General features: G+C 40.5%; 1 protein-coding gene across 3 annotated transcripts in view; it reads right to left on the reverse strand.

Annotated features, from left to right (window-relative positions):
* Positions 1-6,706: 6,706 nt before the first annotated feature.
* The window catches only part of Zdbf2 (zinc finger DBF-type containing 2), a 44,506-nt gene continuing 37,481 nt past the window's right edge, over positions 6,707-13,731 (reverse strand). For all 3 annotated transcript variants that reach the window (XM_037210346.1, XM_037210344.1, XM_037210345.1), the window contains one exon: positions 6,707-13,289. In XM_037210346.1, coding sequence (XP_037066241.1) covers positions 11,454-13,289 — 1,836 coding nt within the window. In that variant the 3' untranslated portion in view covers positions 6,707-11,453. The remainder of the gene's footprint in view (positions 13,290-13,731) is intronic.

Below are 13,731 nucleotides of genomic sequence, written 5' to 3' on the forward strand. Positions count from 1 at the left end.
GATATGGAGCCCAAACTGGCCACCTTCTATAACCAGGCAAGGCTTCTAGCATTGGGACTGGGACATGAACCCAGGCACAAAACCTTCAACTTACTATTAGACCTGCCTGAAAGATGTGCTAGGGTAATGGTGGTGCAGAATTTGTGGAAGTGGCCAACCAATGACTGGTCCTACTTGAGGACTACACCATGAGAGGAAGCCCATAACTGACACTGCCTGGATGGCCAGGAACCAGAGGCAGGATAACCCAGAAACCCAGGATAGAACCAAACACAACTGGCAAAAAAAATCAGTGAAATGATTTTAATGATATTTTGCTATACACATAGATCAGTGCCTAGCCCAAGTGTCATCAGAAGGGACAGAAACTGATGGGAGCAAATACAGAGACACACAGCCAAATACTAGGTGGAGTGTGGTGATATATTGTGTACCCTAATAAAATTTGCCTGAAGATCAGAGGATAGAACAAGCCACTAGGATTAAACACGGAAGCCAGGTGGCACACACCTTTAATCCTAGCACTCGGGAGGCAGAGATCCATTTAGATCTCTGTGAGTTCAAAGCCAGCCTGGACTATATGAGATTGACTAAGTCAAGGAGAGAAACAGAGCCAGGCAGTAGTGGCACATACCTTTAAGCCCAGTACTTGGGAAATCACATGCCTTTAATCCCAGCACTAAGCAGAAAGTGATGGCTGGGCAGAGAAAGGTATATAAGGCATGAGGAGACAGGAACTGAAGCTTTCTCAGGCTGAGGAGTCCAAGAGGTAAGTGGTGGTGGCTTGTTCCTTTTTCTCTCTGATCTTTCAACATTTACCCCAATATCTGGCTCTGGGTTTTATATTATAAGACCATTTAAAATTCATGTCACAGCAGAGCTCGGGAAACCCCAGAGAAGAGGGGAAGAAAGGATTGTAGGAGCCAGAGGGGTCAAGGACACCTTGAAACACAGCCCACAGAGTCAACTAATCAGGGCTATTAGAGGCTCATAGAGACTGAAACAACCAACACAGACACTGTGTGGGTCTGAGCTAGGTCCTCTGCATATATCTCATGGTTGTGTAGCTTGGTGTTCTTGTGGGACTCTCAGTAGTAGAAGTGAGGGGTGTCTCTGAATCTTTAGCCTACTCTTGGGACCCTTTTCTTCCTACTGGGTCAGTTCATCCAGCCTTGATATGAAGTTTTGTGCCTAGTGTTATTGTAACTTGTTAAGCCATGTTTGGTGGATATCCCTGGGAGGCCTACTCTTTTTTTTTTTTTTTTAAGGAAAATGGAGGCGGGGGGACTGTCATTGGGATGTAACACAAGAGAAAAATAAAAGAATAAAATAAAATAAGATGGATTAATCTACTGGGGGAAAAACAATTTCTGTGTGTTCACTGAAGAGAATTAGAGTAGGTGATCAATTACCCAACCACATTCAGCAGGGGCAAGCAGACAGGCCAAGAATTCCAGACCCATATAGAGATCACCCCTATCTACCTGGAAATTGTACGTTGGCCAAGTCAAAACAATTAGTGGCTTTTCCAACCTCCAAAATAAGGATATTAATGTGTGGAGCACTGATAACTAGTAATATTATCTAAAAGTGACCATGAGGTGCTACTTCCTTTCATTCATTAATTTGTTCATAATTTACTTATTCAACACATTTTTTGCAAACCTATTGACAGGCAGATATTGTTAGAGGATGAACAAATATTGTTGAATAAAGTAGATGAGGCCCAATTCTGATGAAGTCTATGTGCCAGTGAGGAAAACAGACACACAGAAAATGCAATATGCACAAATTACACCAAGTGTTAAGAAGGAAAAGTATTTGGCTGAATGCAGTATCTTTTTTTGTTTGTTTGTTTGTTTTGGTTTTTCGAGACAGGGTTTCTCCATTTAGTTTTGGTGCCTTTCCCGAAACTCATTCTGTAGACCAGGCTGGCCTCGAACTTGGAGAGATCTGCCTGCTTCTGCCTCCCAACTGCTGGGATTAAAGGCATGTGCCACCACTGCCCGGCCTGAATGCAGTATCTTACATAATTATTACATGTTTGTACAAATCATACACTTTTTAATTTATTTTCTCATGTGCATTGGTGTTTTGCCCTCATGTTTATCTGTGTGAGGGCATCAGATCCCTGGAACTGGAATTGCAAGCAGTTGTGAGCTGCCATGTGGGTGCTGGGAATTGAACCCAGGTCCTCTGGAAGAGCAGGGAGTGCTCTTAAGCACTGAGCCATCTCTCCATCCCTAAACATACACATTATATATATATATATATATATATATATATATATATATATATATGCTTTCGATTTCAGAATTTCTAATTCTACTTTCTCTTTATTGGTACCCTTTGGGAAAATATTTTCCTACTTTCTGTAATGACTATTCTTGGTTGCCAACTTGACTGTATCTGGAATTAACTAAAACCCAAAAATGGAGGACACACCTATGAGGGATTTTTTGCTTAATTTGAAGAAAGTAAACCCACTTGTAATTCCAGATCTTTGAGGTGGGAAGAGAAACACTGTAGTGGGTAGCTATTCCAGCTTGGATCTGGAAGTTCCAACCCCCATTGAGACTCTGGCAACTGTCACGCCTACGAGGCGGGGCCAAGGGAGGCGCCTGGAGACCCGAGACCTGGATGGGCAAGCGCTCTCTCTGTTCCTGGACCCTGGACGGTGGAGGTTGACTGAGCAGAGCTCCAGAGAACACCGCTGGACTGCAATACACCTTCCCCAGACCCCCGCAACCTATCTATTCCTTCATTTGTAAGTCACCCACTAAATAAATCTTCCTTTTAACTACGTGGAGTGGCCTTAATAATTTCACCAATAACACACCTTTAATCTGGATCTTGAGGCAGGAAGACATACCTTTAATCTGGACCACACCTTCTGCTGGAAGTCTATATAAGGACTTGAAGAAGGAAGCTTTTGCTCTTTGCCTGCTTGCCCTCACCTTGCTAGCAAATCCATTCCTTTCCTAGCATTAGGGCCTACTTCTTCAGGATTCCAGCATATACTGAAAACCAGCTGAGACATTCAACCTTGTGGACTGAGAAACCACTGGATTTTTGGGCTTTCTGGTCACAGCCAGCCATTGTTGGATTAGCTGGACCACAGCCTGTAAGTCATTCTAATATACCCCCTTTCTATATATAGAGAGAGATTCATTCTATAAGTTCTGTAACTCTAGAGAACCCTGACTAATACAATTCCTCACATATGATTTCTTTTGGTTTTGCTTTTAAATTGATATTTATAAATCATATACATTACACGTATATAGTAGCTGGGTTAATGTCTTTATTGCAAGTCCGCCGTTCAAGGACATTTTCTATTAAGTGCATCTGGTTCTTCTTCTATATATGGTCATAGTTTCCTGGGTTTTTTTTCTATTTTTTAAATAAAAAATGGGTATTTTAGGATTGAGAAGATGAATCTGTAGGTAAAGTTCTTGCAACACAAGCATTAAGACCTGTGTCCAAATCCCCAGTACTCCAGGGAAAAAATGGGCATGCTGATGCTGAGAAAGTCAAGACAGGAGTATCCTGGAGGCTTTCTGGCCAGATAGTCTAGCCTCTTGCTTCTACACATGCACACATGGGAACATGTACATGCCCCACCCCACCTCACCACACACACACATAGACAGCACAGGTATTTAAGGCTGTACTGCTAGGGATCAAATCCAGGGCTTTTCGTGCATGCGAAGAAAGCACTTTTCTACTGAACCTCATTCCCAGCCCCCAAAACAGTATCTTGTATATGACATCTCTGGAAGTTGGTTATTAATGTCACTATTTGATAGTTTGGTGATTTCCACGAGCTATTTCTGTGAAGCCCGACTCCCTGTACTGTGAATCCACTGACTTATCTGTTCATTGAGCTTACTGGTCAGCTAATGATGGGTCAGAATTAATATCCCATGAGAATGCTTTATGCGTATGTGTTATTAGTATTTGCCCTCAGATCTCTGGCAGTTTACAACTCTGCCTTGGCCCTAACTTCCTGCTTAAATGGGGTCTCTAGTCAGTCAGACATGAATGAGGCCTTCTCTAGATTTTCTAGGGCACGAGGCCAACCTTCGTGTAACCTTTTAGATCACCAGGAGTTATCAGAGCTTTTCCCATTGACACTTTGCTTCCCAACCTGTCCAGATTGGATCAAGTTCTTGCTTGCTTCATGTGGTAATACTGTCCTAGGTGGCCATGATGTTAGACAATTTCCAGTGAGTGTTCAAGAAAAATGCTCTGAGAATAGTTTTCAGCAGAATTAACTCCATATCAGGACAAACTAATGTAACTCCCTCCAAATGGAGCTTTCCCAGGAAGATATGAAGGTATGTCAAAATGTCCGTTCTGGGGATAAGGTTTTGGAGGAGCACCACAATAATACCTCCTCTGGAGCTACAAGGCTACTGGTTTTCATAGCAACTAAATAGCAAGGTTTTCTAGTTTAAGGTTACAGTAGAGCTGGTGGGTATATAATGAGAGCAATTCAAAATGCTGTCAGGCACACAATCCTGAGACTTGGAAGGTTTTTGTTAATATTCATTATAGTATTGCAAGCCTTCAATTTCTAGAGACCAGAAAGCTGTTTACCTTTCTGCTTTCTCATTGTTCTTAAGGAAGGGACAGATTTACAGAGGTCTTCATTTTAACACTCCAGAAGCTCCAGACTCTTTGAAGTTAAATGAAAATTTCTGAGATGATGTTCTAATTTTGTGGCCACAGGCATGGAGACAAGCATTATGGGAGAATTATTTGTAGACCTCATTGAGGTGTAGGTTATATACAAACTTTAATCACTCTGAGTATAGCTTGATGGGTTAGTGTTTTTAACAATTTTTGATGTAAAAAAAAAAATACGGTAGTTTTGTATCTCTGTAGTAGAAAGATCAGAGCAACAATACCTATGACCTCAACTATCCTTTGTAGTGAAAACATTGAACAAATCATTGTTTTGAAATATACACTAATTGTGACCTTTTACTACTCCTGATTGTGCCCTTGTACCCACAGAACAGTGTCAGAACATGGTCCAGGAATGGAGTCCTGGGAGAATTCTGAGAGCTTGTGAGGAAACTCCAAGAGTCTTGTGATCTCAGGTTATTCAGAACATGGAATTGCTCTTGGAATGTGTTTTCAAGATCCTCCCAGGTGTAGTGGATAGGAGTGGATAGTCCTTCAGACTAGTCATTATAACTGTCTGTTAATGAGACTCATTCATCAACTCCATTCTCCCAAGATCCCATGGCCTAGAGTGGTGACAGACCAGGAATCTCTCCTTTTCCGTCCTCTCAACCAGGCTCTCCTCTCCACTTCTGAGTTTGACATTTTTAGAATCCACACATAAATGAGATTCTTAAGTTTATATGCATTAGCCTATTTCATTTAGAATGTTCCCCCCGAGTTGACCCAAATTGTCTTAAATGAATTTTTTTTTCTTTTTCTTTTTTGTGGCTGGATAGTATTTCATTGTAAACAGAAGACTGATTTTATATCCATTCACATGTTGATTGACTGTGGGAAAACTTGTAGGTAAGTGAAATGATGGAAATTGTGTGAACTTAGTATATTATTCTCCTAATCACACATGTTCAAGACTGAGGTGATTCCCTAGCAGAACGGACCCAGCTTAAGCACCGGAATCTTGATGCTTCCAAATATTGTTATCAGTGTGTACTGGTATCTCCGGCAAGTATTGACTTAATTCCCATATAACTATTGTTTCTCAGAAGGAAATTACTCAGGCCTGGGAATGCTAAATTCTAAATAATATATAATACTAATCCACAGAAGGCTTACATATCGAATATTTGTCATAAATACTGGACAGGAATTAAGAAAAGAAACTCGATCTCATGACTATTCCATAGAGTTTGGAATAATTCATGTAATCTGTACTACAAAGTGCTTATGCTTTCCTATAAAATGTTTCTCTAACCCTAGTAAGTAAAAGGAATTTTTGCACATGCTTTCACCTCTGGTGAGTGAAGTTTTAACTGAAAAAGATGTAGGAAAAGAATGTACCCATCTCAGCACAGAAGTACAGCATGGTAGACTGCTTGCCGCTTATGTTTGGATTCTTGGAATCCACCGTTGGCCCAGACATGTAGGGATATTGGGGGAGCATAGAATATTAAATATATAAGCTTGCCATCTGTCTTACACGATTATGGATTTTTCTTTGTGAAGTCTTGTTTTTTGAAACAGGGTCTTGTTGTATAGCCCAGACTGGTCTTCAACTCTCAATAATGCTGCTTTGGACTCCTGGATGCCACCATCACCACACTTTGCCCCAGTTTGCAGGATGTCTCACTATACCCTTGAACTTGAACCCTCCTCCTGCCTCAGTCTCCCCAAAATGGCTAGAATTACAGGTGTGTAGCACCAAATTTTCAGTAATAATTACCATCGAAATTAGTTGTACAAAAGTCTGTGAGATGTGTGCAAGTGCAGATACCTTCCAAGCCTAATGATCAGTTTGATCACTGGAACCCACAGGGTAGGAGGAAAGCCGACTCCTGTCAATTGTCCCCCAACCCCCACACAGGCAATGTGAGCAAGCACACACACAATGAACAGATCTAAGAAAACTTTAAGTGTCAACTAGTTTTTGAAGACCTCTATGAGATGTAGTTCCCACCCCATTTCTATGATTTTCCAAAGGCTTTTTCCATAAAATAAAGACAAACACAGGATATATTCTATCACCACATTTATTCAAACTGACATCACATGGCTTCAGTTAATACACACTGAGAAGAACACAGAATTCCAAAAATGCAGGTTACAAAGAAACATCAGACAAGCTTAAACTCAAGGATATCCCACAAATAAAGCAGTACTGTTAAAATGCCATGCTATCAAATACAGACAGGCGAGAAATTGCTCCACACCGAAGAAACCAACAAAGTCCATCAAGTCCAGAAATGTGGATCAAATCCAGGACCTATAAGGACATTTTGGGATAATTTGTGAAATTTTAACAAGGTCTGCAGAGTAGATAGATGAGATCAATGTTGACTTCCTGGTTTTGATGGTATCTAAATATGCTGAACAACGTAACCAAGAGGCTGTCACCAACACAGTTCCTGGCTCTGTGGCACACATCTGGATTAAACCAGCAATTTGGTGGTTACCATTCTCAGATTTCAGTTCCCTGTAAGCAATCCCTCATGAAAGGATTGAGAGCATGAGGTGATGCGTGCGTGCGTGCGTGCGTGTGTTGAAACTGAGGACTGACTGAGCACAGGGAATGCTGACGCTGGGCAGGAAAAGGAGAGTCAAAGATCCAAAGAGCATTCAACACTCAAGTGCGCCACAAGAACACCCCAAAAGGCGACTCTGCTGCCCAGTCTTGGATCTGAGGAGTAATCAGATCATAAAGAGCCATGAAGGGAACAATGCTAGCCTCACCTGCTGGCTTTCTCACTTGCTGTCAGGAGACAAAAACTCTGGTCACTAAAAACTGTCTGAGAACTGGAGTACAACACAGCAACAGGGCACCTAATCCACACACACACACACAAGGCCCTGGGTTCAACTCTCAGAGGCAGAAAGACAACAAAATTAAATTTGAAGTCAATTTAAAACTACTTGCTAAAAAGTAACTAAAAACCCAAAATACTCAGCATGCTATATATAACAAAGGAGATTCTCAACCAAACAAACGAAAAACAACAAAGAAAACAACAACAAAAACCCTAACCCTGATAAACAAAACAAATTAAAAAAAAAAAAAAAAACCAAAGTGAAACAAAGCAAGAAAAAACTACACAAAGGCTAACATAAAGGTACCGTTTTTATAAACTAAGCAGGGAAACTAGGGAAACAGAACCTAGAAGAGAGAGATGGCCTATAAATGGGGGTTAACTACTCTATGCCTCAGTTTTCTCTCTAGTAATCGTTCTAGAATCCAAGGCTCCCAAATACAAAGATCAAGGGACACGAAGCAGTTAAAGCTTAGGGAAATGTGCTGTCCTCAAGAAGGGCTCGATATGTACAAACACTAAATTTGGGAGGAGTAAATCTGGTAAATAAATTGCTTTCCAGGTTTAAAGGTTATTAAAATCAATAAACAAACCTAGAAATAATGTAAAGTCCCAGCAACAAACTTCTTCAGCCTCGACCTAATCCTTATCAAAGCAAATCAGTTTTAAAAACAAAGCCCATGGCTTAAAATACTTGGAACTTTACACACATAAAGTATAAGGACAAAGGGAAATGTTTTAAATTATCCTTTCCCCCCTTTAATATCTGAGTTCATTTGAACAAGAGATGAGGAAATGCCTTCTCCTTACCTTCCATTTCCCCAAGTTGGCATTTTGGTGTATAATTCTGTAATTCCATGATTCTAAACATAAAAGTCCTTTACTACAAAGTAATTTCTCATTGGAAAGAGTAAGATATTCTCATTCTAGAAACAAACCCTGTAAGTCAACAACTCTAGGGTCACAAAGCCTGTCTCACTCTTCCCTGACATACTCTTCCATGTCATCCTGTCGGCACGGTCTTACGCTATGGCACTAGAAGACAGGGAGGTAGATGGAAGGTTTGGGGTTCTCCTTTCCCAAAAGGGGTCAGATGGTGGGATGGATCCTGCTCCTGAACTCAATCCTTTCAGTACAGGTGCACAAGTAAAACACAGCTGCCCCATCACTCCACCATGCACATGAGTGGTCATTTAATCTTTTGAAATAACTACTGATTAGAGTACAACTGTGCATCTTTGGTTAAACTATTTTCTCGCCAGCATCAACATTTGCACTCTCTTATTTATCATCTCTCAGGCCTTTTACAGAGTTACTTCAGACTTGGTTACTCTCTGATTCTTTTTAAGTATTTCCAGGAAAAGGTTCTAATATGAGGAGAGAGTACACACAAATTTCAATATTTAATAAATTTATCTTGATAACATCAAAACAAGCCTACACTTTAAATTGCATTATAAAAAATACATCGGTCTTCACATTAGTTTTACATGGAAATATATAATTATTTGAATATTTAAATATAGCTTTCTTTAAGCAAAAGAAAAAGTGTTACTCAGAGCCCTAGTTACATAAATAATTTAAATGCACAAATGCAAAAAACACTCTTTACACAATATTGTCCACACACTGTATACACCAGGACAATTACAATAAAAGTCTATTCAAGATACTGAAGAGGACAAGATTAACAAAATATTCACTATGGTTGTAATTTGATGTACTACTATTAAAAGACTAAAATGCACTCTTGACTACACAAAATAAGCAATTGTTTCAACCTAGCCTGAAAATTAAGCCAATATTCATGTAGACAAAGGGGCACATCTTGTATCCTATCAGATTCTGAAAAATTCACTTCCAATTTAACTTACGTTTTATAATTTCAAGTTTCCAAGCTTGCCTAAAATAATATTCCTTAGAAGAACTTAGTAAACACTTGCAAAATGCTAAACAAAACCTGTAGCAGACATTTTATATGTGGGTGATGTGAATTTTACATAGGAATCTTTTCCTTAAAATGATACTTAGAAAAGTTTCCAATTTGTGGGAAAAAAAAACTGTAATATTTTTGAACTTGAAATTTTTATCATTTGAATTATAAGAATACTCCCCATTGCAGAATATAATCATAGTAGACATAATCTGGCATAATTCCATGGTAGGTTATTTGAATATGAACTCTCTCTTTTAACTTATATTGCAGGAGTGTTTATTTTAGTGGGTGTCTGGGAACTACAAAAGACATTAGGGTGTCTGGGAACTACAAAAGACATTAATACCTGCAAACAGAGTTCTTTTACATGTTTACTTCATAATCAGTGAAACAGTTTTCTTCCTTAATTAAAACTTAAAGATTAAAAAAAAAAACTAGTGGCTTACTGGGATATTTTTTAAGAAAGGGAATTAAAATGTTTGTATAATCAGGAGGCAAGGTTGAAGAAATCAAACACGTTACTTGCCAACTAAAAAAAACACATTTGTCCACTCTGCAATATAATTACTGCTTATATTTAGAAGTAATGACAGTATCACCATTAATGACTCACAGGTTAAGTAATGGCACCTGAAACAAAACCACATTGATATTTCATTAATTCTAAGGTAACACAGTTTTATCACTGAAATCAACACACAGCTTAACACTGACACTAGTTTCACTAAGATATATTAGTTACACAGTAAAGGGAAACTTTGTTTCCTTGTAACGTTGATGACAGAAAGAGATTGAGGTCTTGACTGAACAAGAACTAGGATGCATCTGCACCCGGTCAGTCAACGTCCCTTTAAAGGAATAGACTCAAGTACCAGAGGCTCACACTGTGTATCCAAGCATCTTTTATCTGAACTGTTCAAATCAATTAGGTAGTTGAAGATGTCAAATTAGTCTCACCTTGAACTATCTAACTAGTTTAAGATAATTAGACAGTTGAGGATAAACTGATGGATGTATAAATCGTTTCTCACTTGTAAAGTGGGTCTCTAGTTAAGTTACTAGTTTAAGTGTTCTGAAATGTTCAAGTTTTTCACTCATTGACAATGGCCAACCCACACACTATTATCAAACCAATAACTTTACTTCAATATTTTAAATGGTGCCTGAAATATTAATAAGATGATAAAAATTACCTGGATTTTCATTTTAGACTACTAGTAAAGGGAGAAAAGGTAGTTTAAACGCCTAATCATGTTTGCAAAGTCTTTTTTCGTATAAGGTTAATAATGCCAATGAACAGGCTTGTGGGTATGTGTCCAAACAAGGAAAGCTACAGACTTGCAGATCCAATCTAAATGAAGGAGAATCTCTGTTGTCTATAAAAATCACCAGGCACTTTAAAAAAAAAAAAAAAAAAAAAAAGAAAGAAAGAAAGAAAAGAAAAAAGAAACCTCAATTAAAGAATTATTTCGTGGAATGCCTTTAAAAGAAAAATAAATTACATTTTTGTGAACATTCAAGTCAATCATAGTCGAAAACTCAGATAGCACAATGTCGCTTTTTATTCATCCAGTTAGAATACTTATTGACGATTCAACTTGTAAGCATGGTAATTCAGTAAAGACGTCTGTCCAATTGTTTAAAAGATGACATTAATAAGTTTGCTGTGTTCATTCTCCCAGTGTTATAACTTTGTGGCACGAAAGATTTCCAGAGGAAATGAATGTGGACATGATTTAAGGGACAAAATTCTATGCTAAATTATAAGACAAATTAAGATGAAGCTCTTCTACAGAAACGGGACAAAGTTTGCTTTTAAACCTTTAAAAGAAAAAAAAAAAAGGACCCTAAACACTAATCTTAAATGAATATAAAATCTCTGAAAAATAATATCTGTAGCAAAATAGTGTAAGGATAGTGTCAGTTTCCCCACCAAAGCTGGGAAAAGTATGTCCATTCAAGTCCGAATGTGTTCCATTCAAGTGAGGACTGATCTCTCCATCAGCCACGATATGCGGCTTTTATTTTGCCTCGTTGCTTCTCGATTTGCTTGTGCGACGACGACGTGTCACCATCCTGTCGGCGGCGTTTGATGTTGATGTGGAACTTGAGCTTCTCAGGTCATACTCTCTCACGGGCAGCTGCTTCTTCTTCTTCCTCCTTCGGTAGGTTTTCCGGTAGCGCTTTACTCCCGCAGCAGCATTCGCAGCGGGAGAGACAGCGGGCAGCAGTGCGGGCCCCGCAGCCGCAGCCGCCGCCGCCGCGCTGCTTGACGGCTGTGGCTCTTCGGGAACAGCCGGGACAACTGAGACCACGCAGAGGCGCGAACGCGAACGCGCACGCGCACGCGCGCGCGCTTCAGCGGCTGCTCTCTTGGCCTCCTTTATCTTCCTGGCGACGATCTTCTTCTTCCTCAGTTGCATTCGAATAAAAACAGTCTTTGACTGACGCCTCCGGTGGCGTGTAAAACTACGGCCGCGGACATACTTCCTAACGATGTCGGTTGCTATCAGCTGAAGCCAAAGAGCCATTTTTTCTGAAAACTTTGATCTTTTCCGGAGAACCACTGTTTTGTAAGCATTTTGGAGTAAGCTTGATTGATGTGTAGCGGCCATCTTCTTTTTCCAAAATCTCTTATGATTTTTACTGTCTATAACCTCCTTTAGAATTAATTTGGGAATAATTCTGGGACTGTCACGATTGGAAAGAGTTTGCTGGAGATTGACATTAATAAGTTTGCTGTGTTCATTCTCCTTTGGAGATTTATCCTTTGGAATTGCAGGAACTGCACCTGAATTTTCTGGAGGTGAAGACTGGCTCTCCCCAAGGATCCTGAACACGATTCTTTTCTTCGGCATTGCCAGAATGGCTCTCGAAACCACGCTTGGTCTGTCAGCACCACTCTCTCCTGCACTGGGCGTGGGGTCAGTCTTGCTGAGACCACTGCCAGCTACCTCACGTTTGTCCTGGTCTGCAACCGCTGCAGTCTGGGGAGGATTAGTCACAGGTTTCTTATGTACTGGGCTAGGAGCGCTGTGCTCTTTACAACTGTATAAGAGTCGTAAGTCCCTCTCCCTGCCAGCCCTCTTTCTAGGCAGTTTCAAAGACTGATCTTCCTTCATAGTTAGAGAAGAAAAAATAGAGACTAAGTTATCGGGCTGTACAGGCTCCGAAGCTTTAGTTTGTGGTTTGGGTGACTTTGTTTTCTTAGTTCGGGTTTTCTTTTTCTGGCTGTCAGGTTGGGAATGCTTCCCTTTTGTTAATTGTTCTTGTCCTGCCGTTTTTCTTTTCTTCCGAGACCTTGCTTGAGTTCCACATCTGACTCCTTCTACCTGGTTCTCAGAAGCCACATGCCCATGTTGCTGATGGAGCCCCTCTGCTAGGGAACAAGACGGTTTACCTACAGCCACTGAGACATCATTGGTGTCTCCAACTTGACCTTCAATATATTCAAGATGTGGCAATGCAAGAACTGATGTGCTCTGGTTATTGTCAGAGCAGGCAGTCTTTTCTTTTGCACCCAGAAGAATTATCTTGGTCTTAGAGCAACTGGAGAGATGACCTTGAGATTCCTGTGCGTTGCTTTTCACCTCATTTTTCCTCATCCGAGACCGAGTTTTTCCAACAACCGATCCTGCTTTGCTCATCTGAGACCGAGCTGTTCCAACAACCGATCGTGGTTTCCTCACCTGACACCGAGGTGTTTCAACAACCAATGGAGCTTCACTCATCTGAGACCGAGCTGTTCCAACAACCGATCGTGGTTTCCTCATCTGACACCGAGGTGTTTCAACAACCAATGGAGCTTCACTCATCTGAGACCGAGCTGTTCCAACAACCGATCGTGGTTTCCTCACCTGACACTAACCGATCGTGGTTTCCTCACCTGACACCGAGGTGTTTCAACAACCAATGGAGCTTCACTCATCTGAGACCGAGCTGTTCCAACAACCGATCGTGGTTTCCTCACTGACACCGAGGTGTTTCAACAACCAATGGAGCTTCACTCATCTGAGACCGAGCTGTTCCAACAACCGATCGTGGTTTCCTCACTGACACCGAGGTGTTTCAACAACCAATGGAGCTTCACTCATCTGAGACCGAGCTGTTCCAACAACCGATCGTGGTTTCCTCACCTGACACCGAGGTGTTTCAACAACCAATGGAGCTTCACTCATCTGAGACCGAGCTGTTCCAACAACCGATCGTGGTTTCCTCATCTGACACCGAGGTGTTTCAACAACCAATGGAGCTTCAGTCATCTGACACCGAGGTGTTTCAACAACCAATGGAGTTTGG

This window comes from Peromyscus leucopus, chromosome 13 (assembly GCF_004664715.2).
Source record: "Peromyscus leucopus breed LL Stock chromosome 13, UCI_PerLeu_2.1, whole genome shotgun sequence".
NCBI lineage: Eukaryota > Metazoa > Chordata > Mammalia > Rodentia > Cricetidae > Peromyscus > Peromyscus leucopus.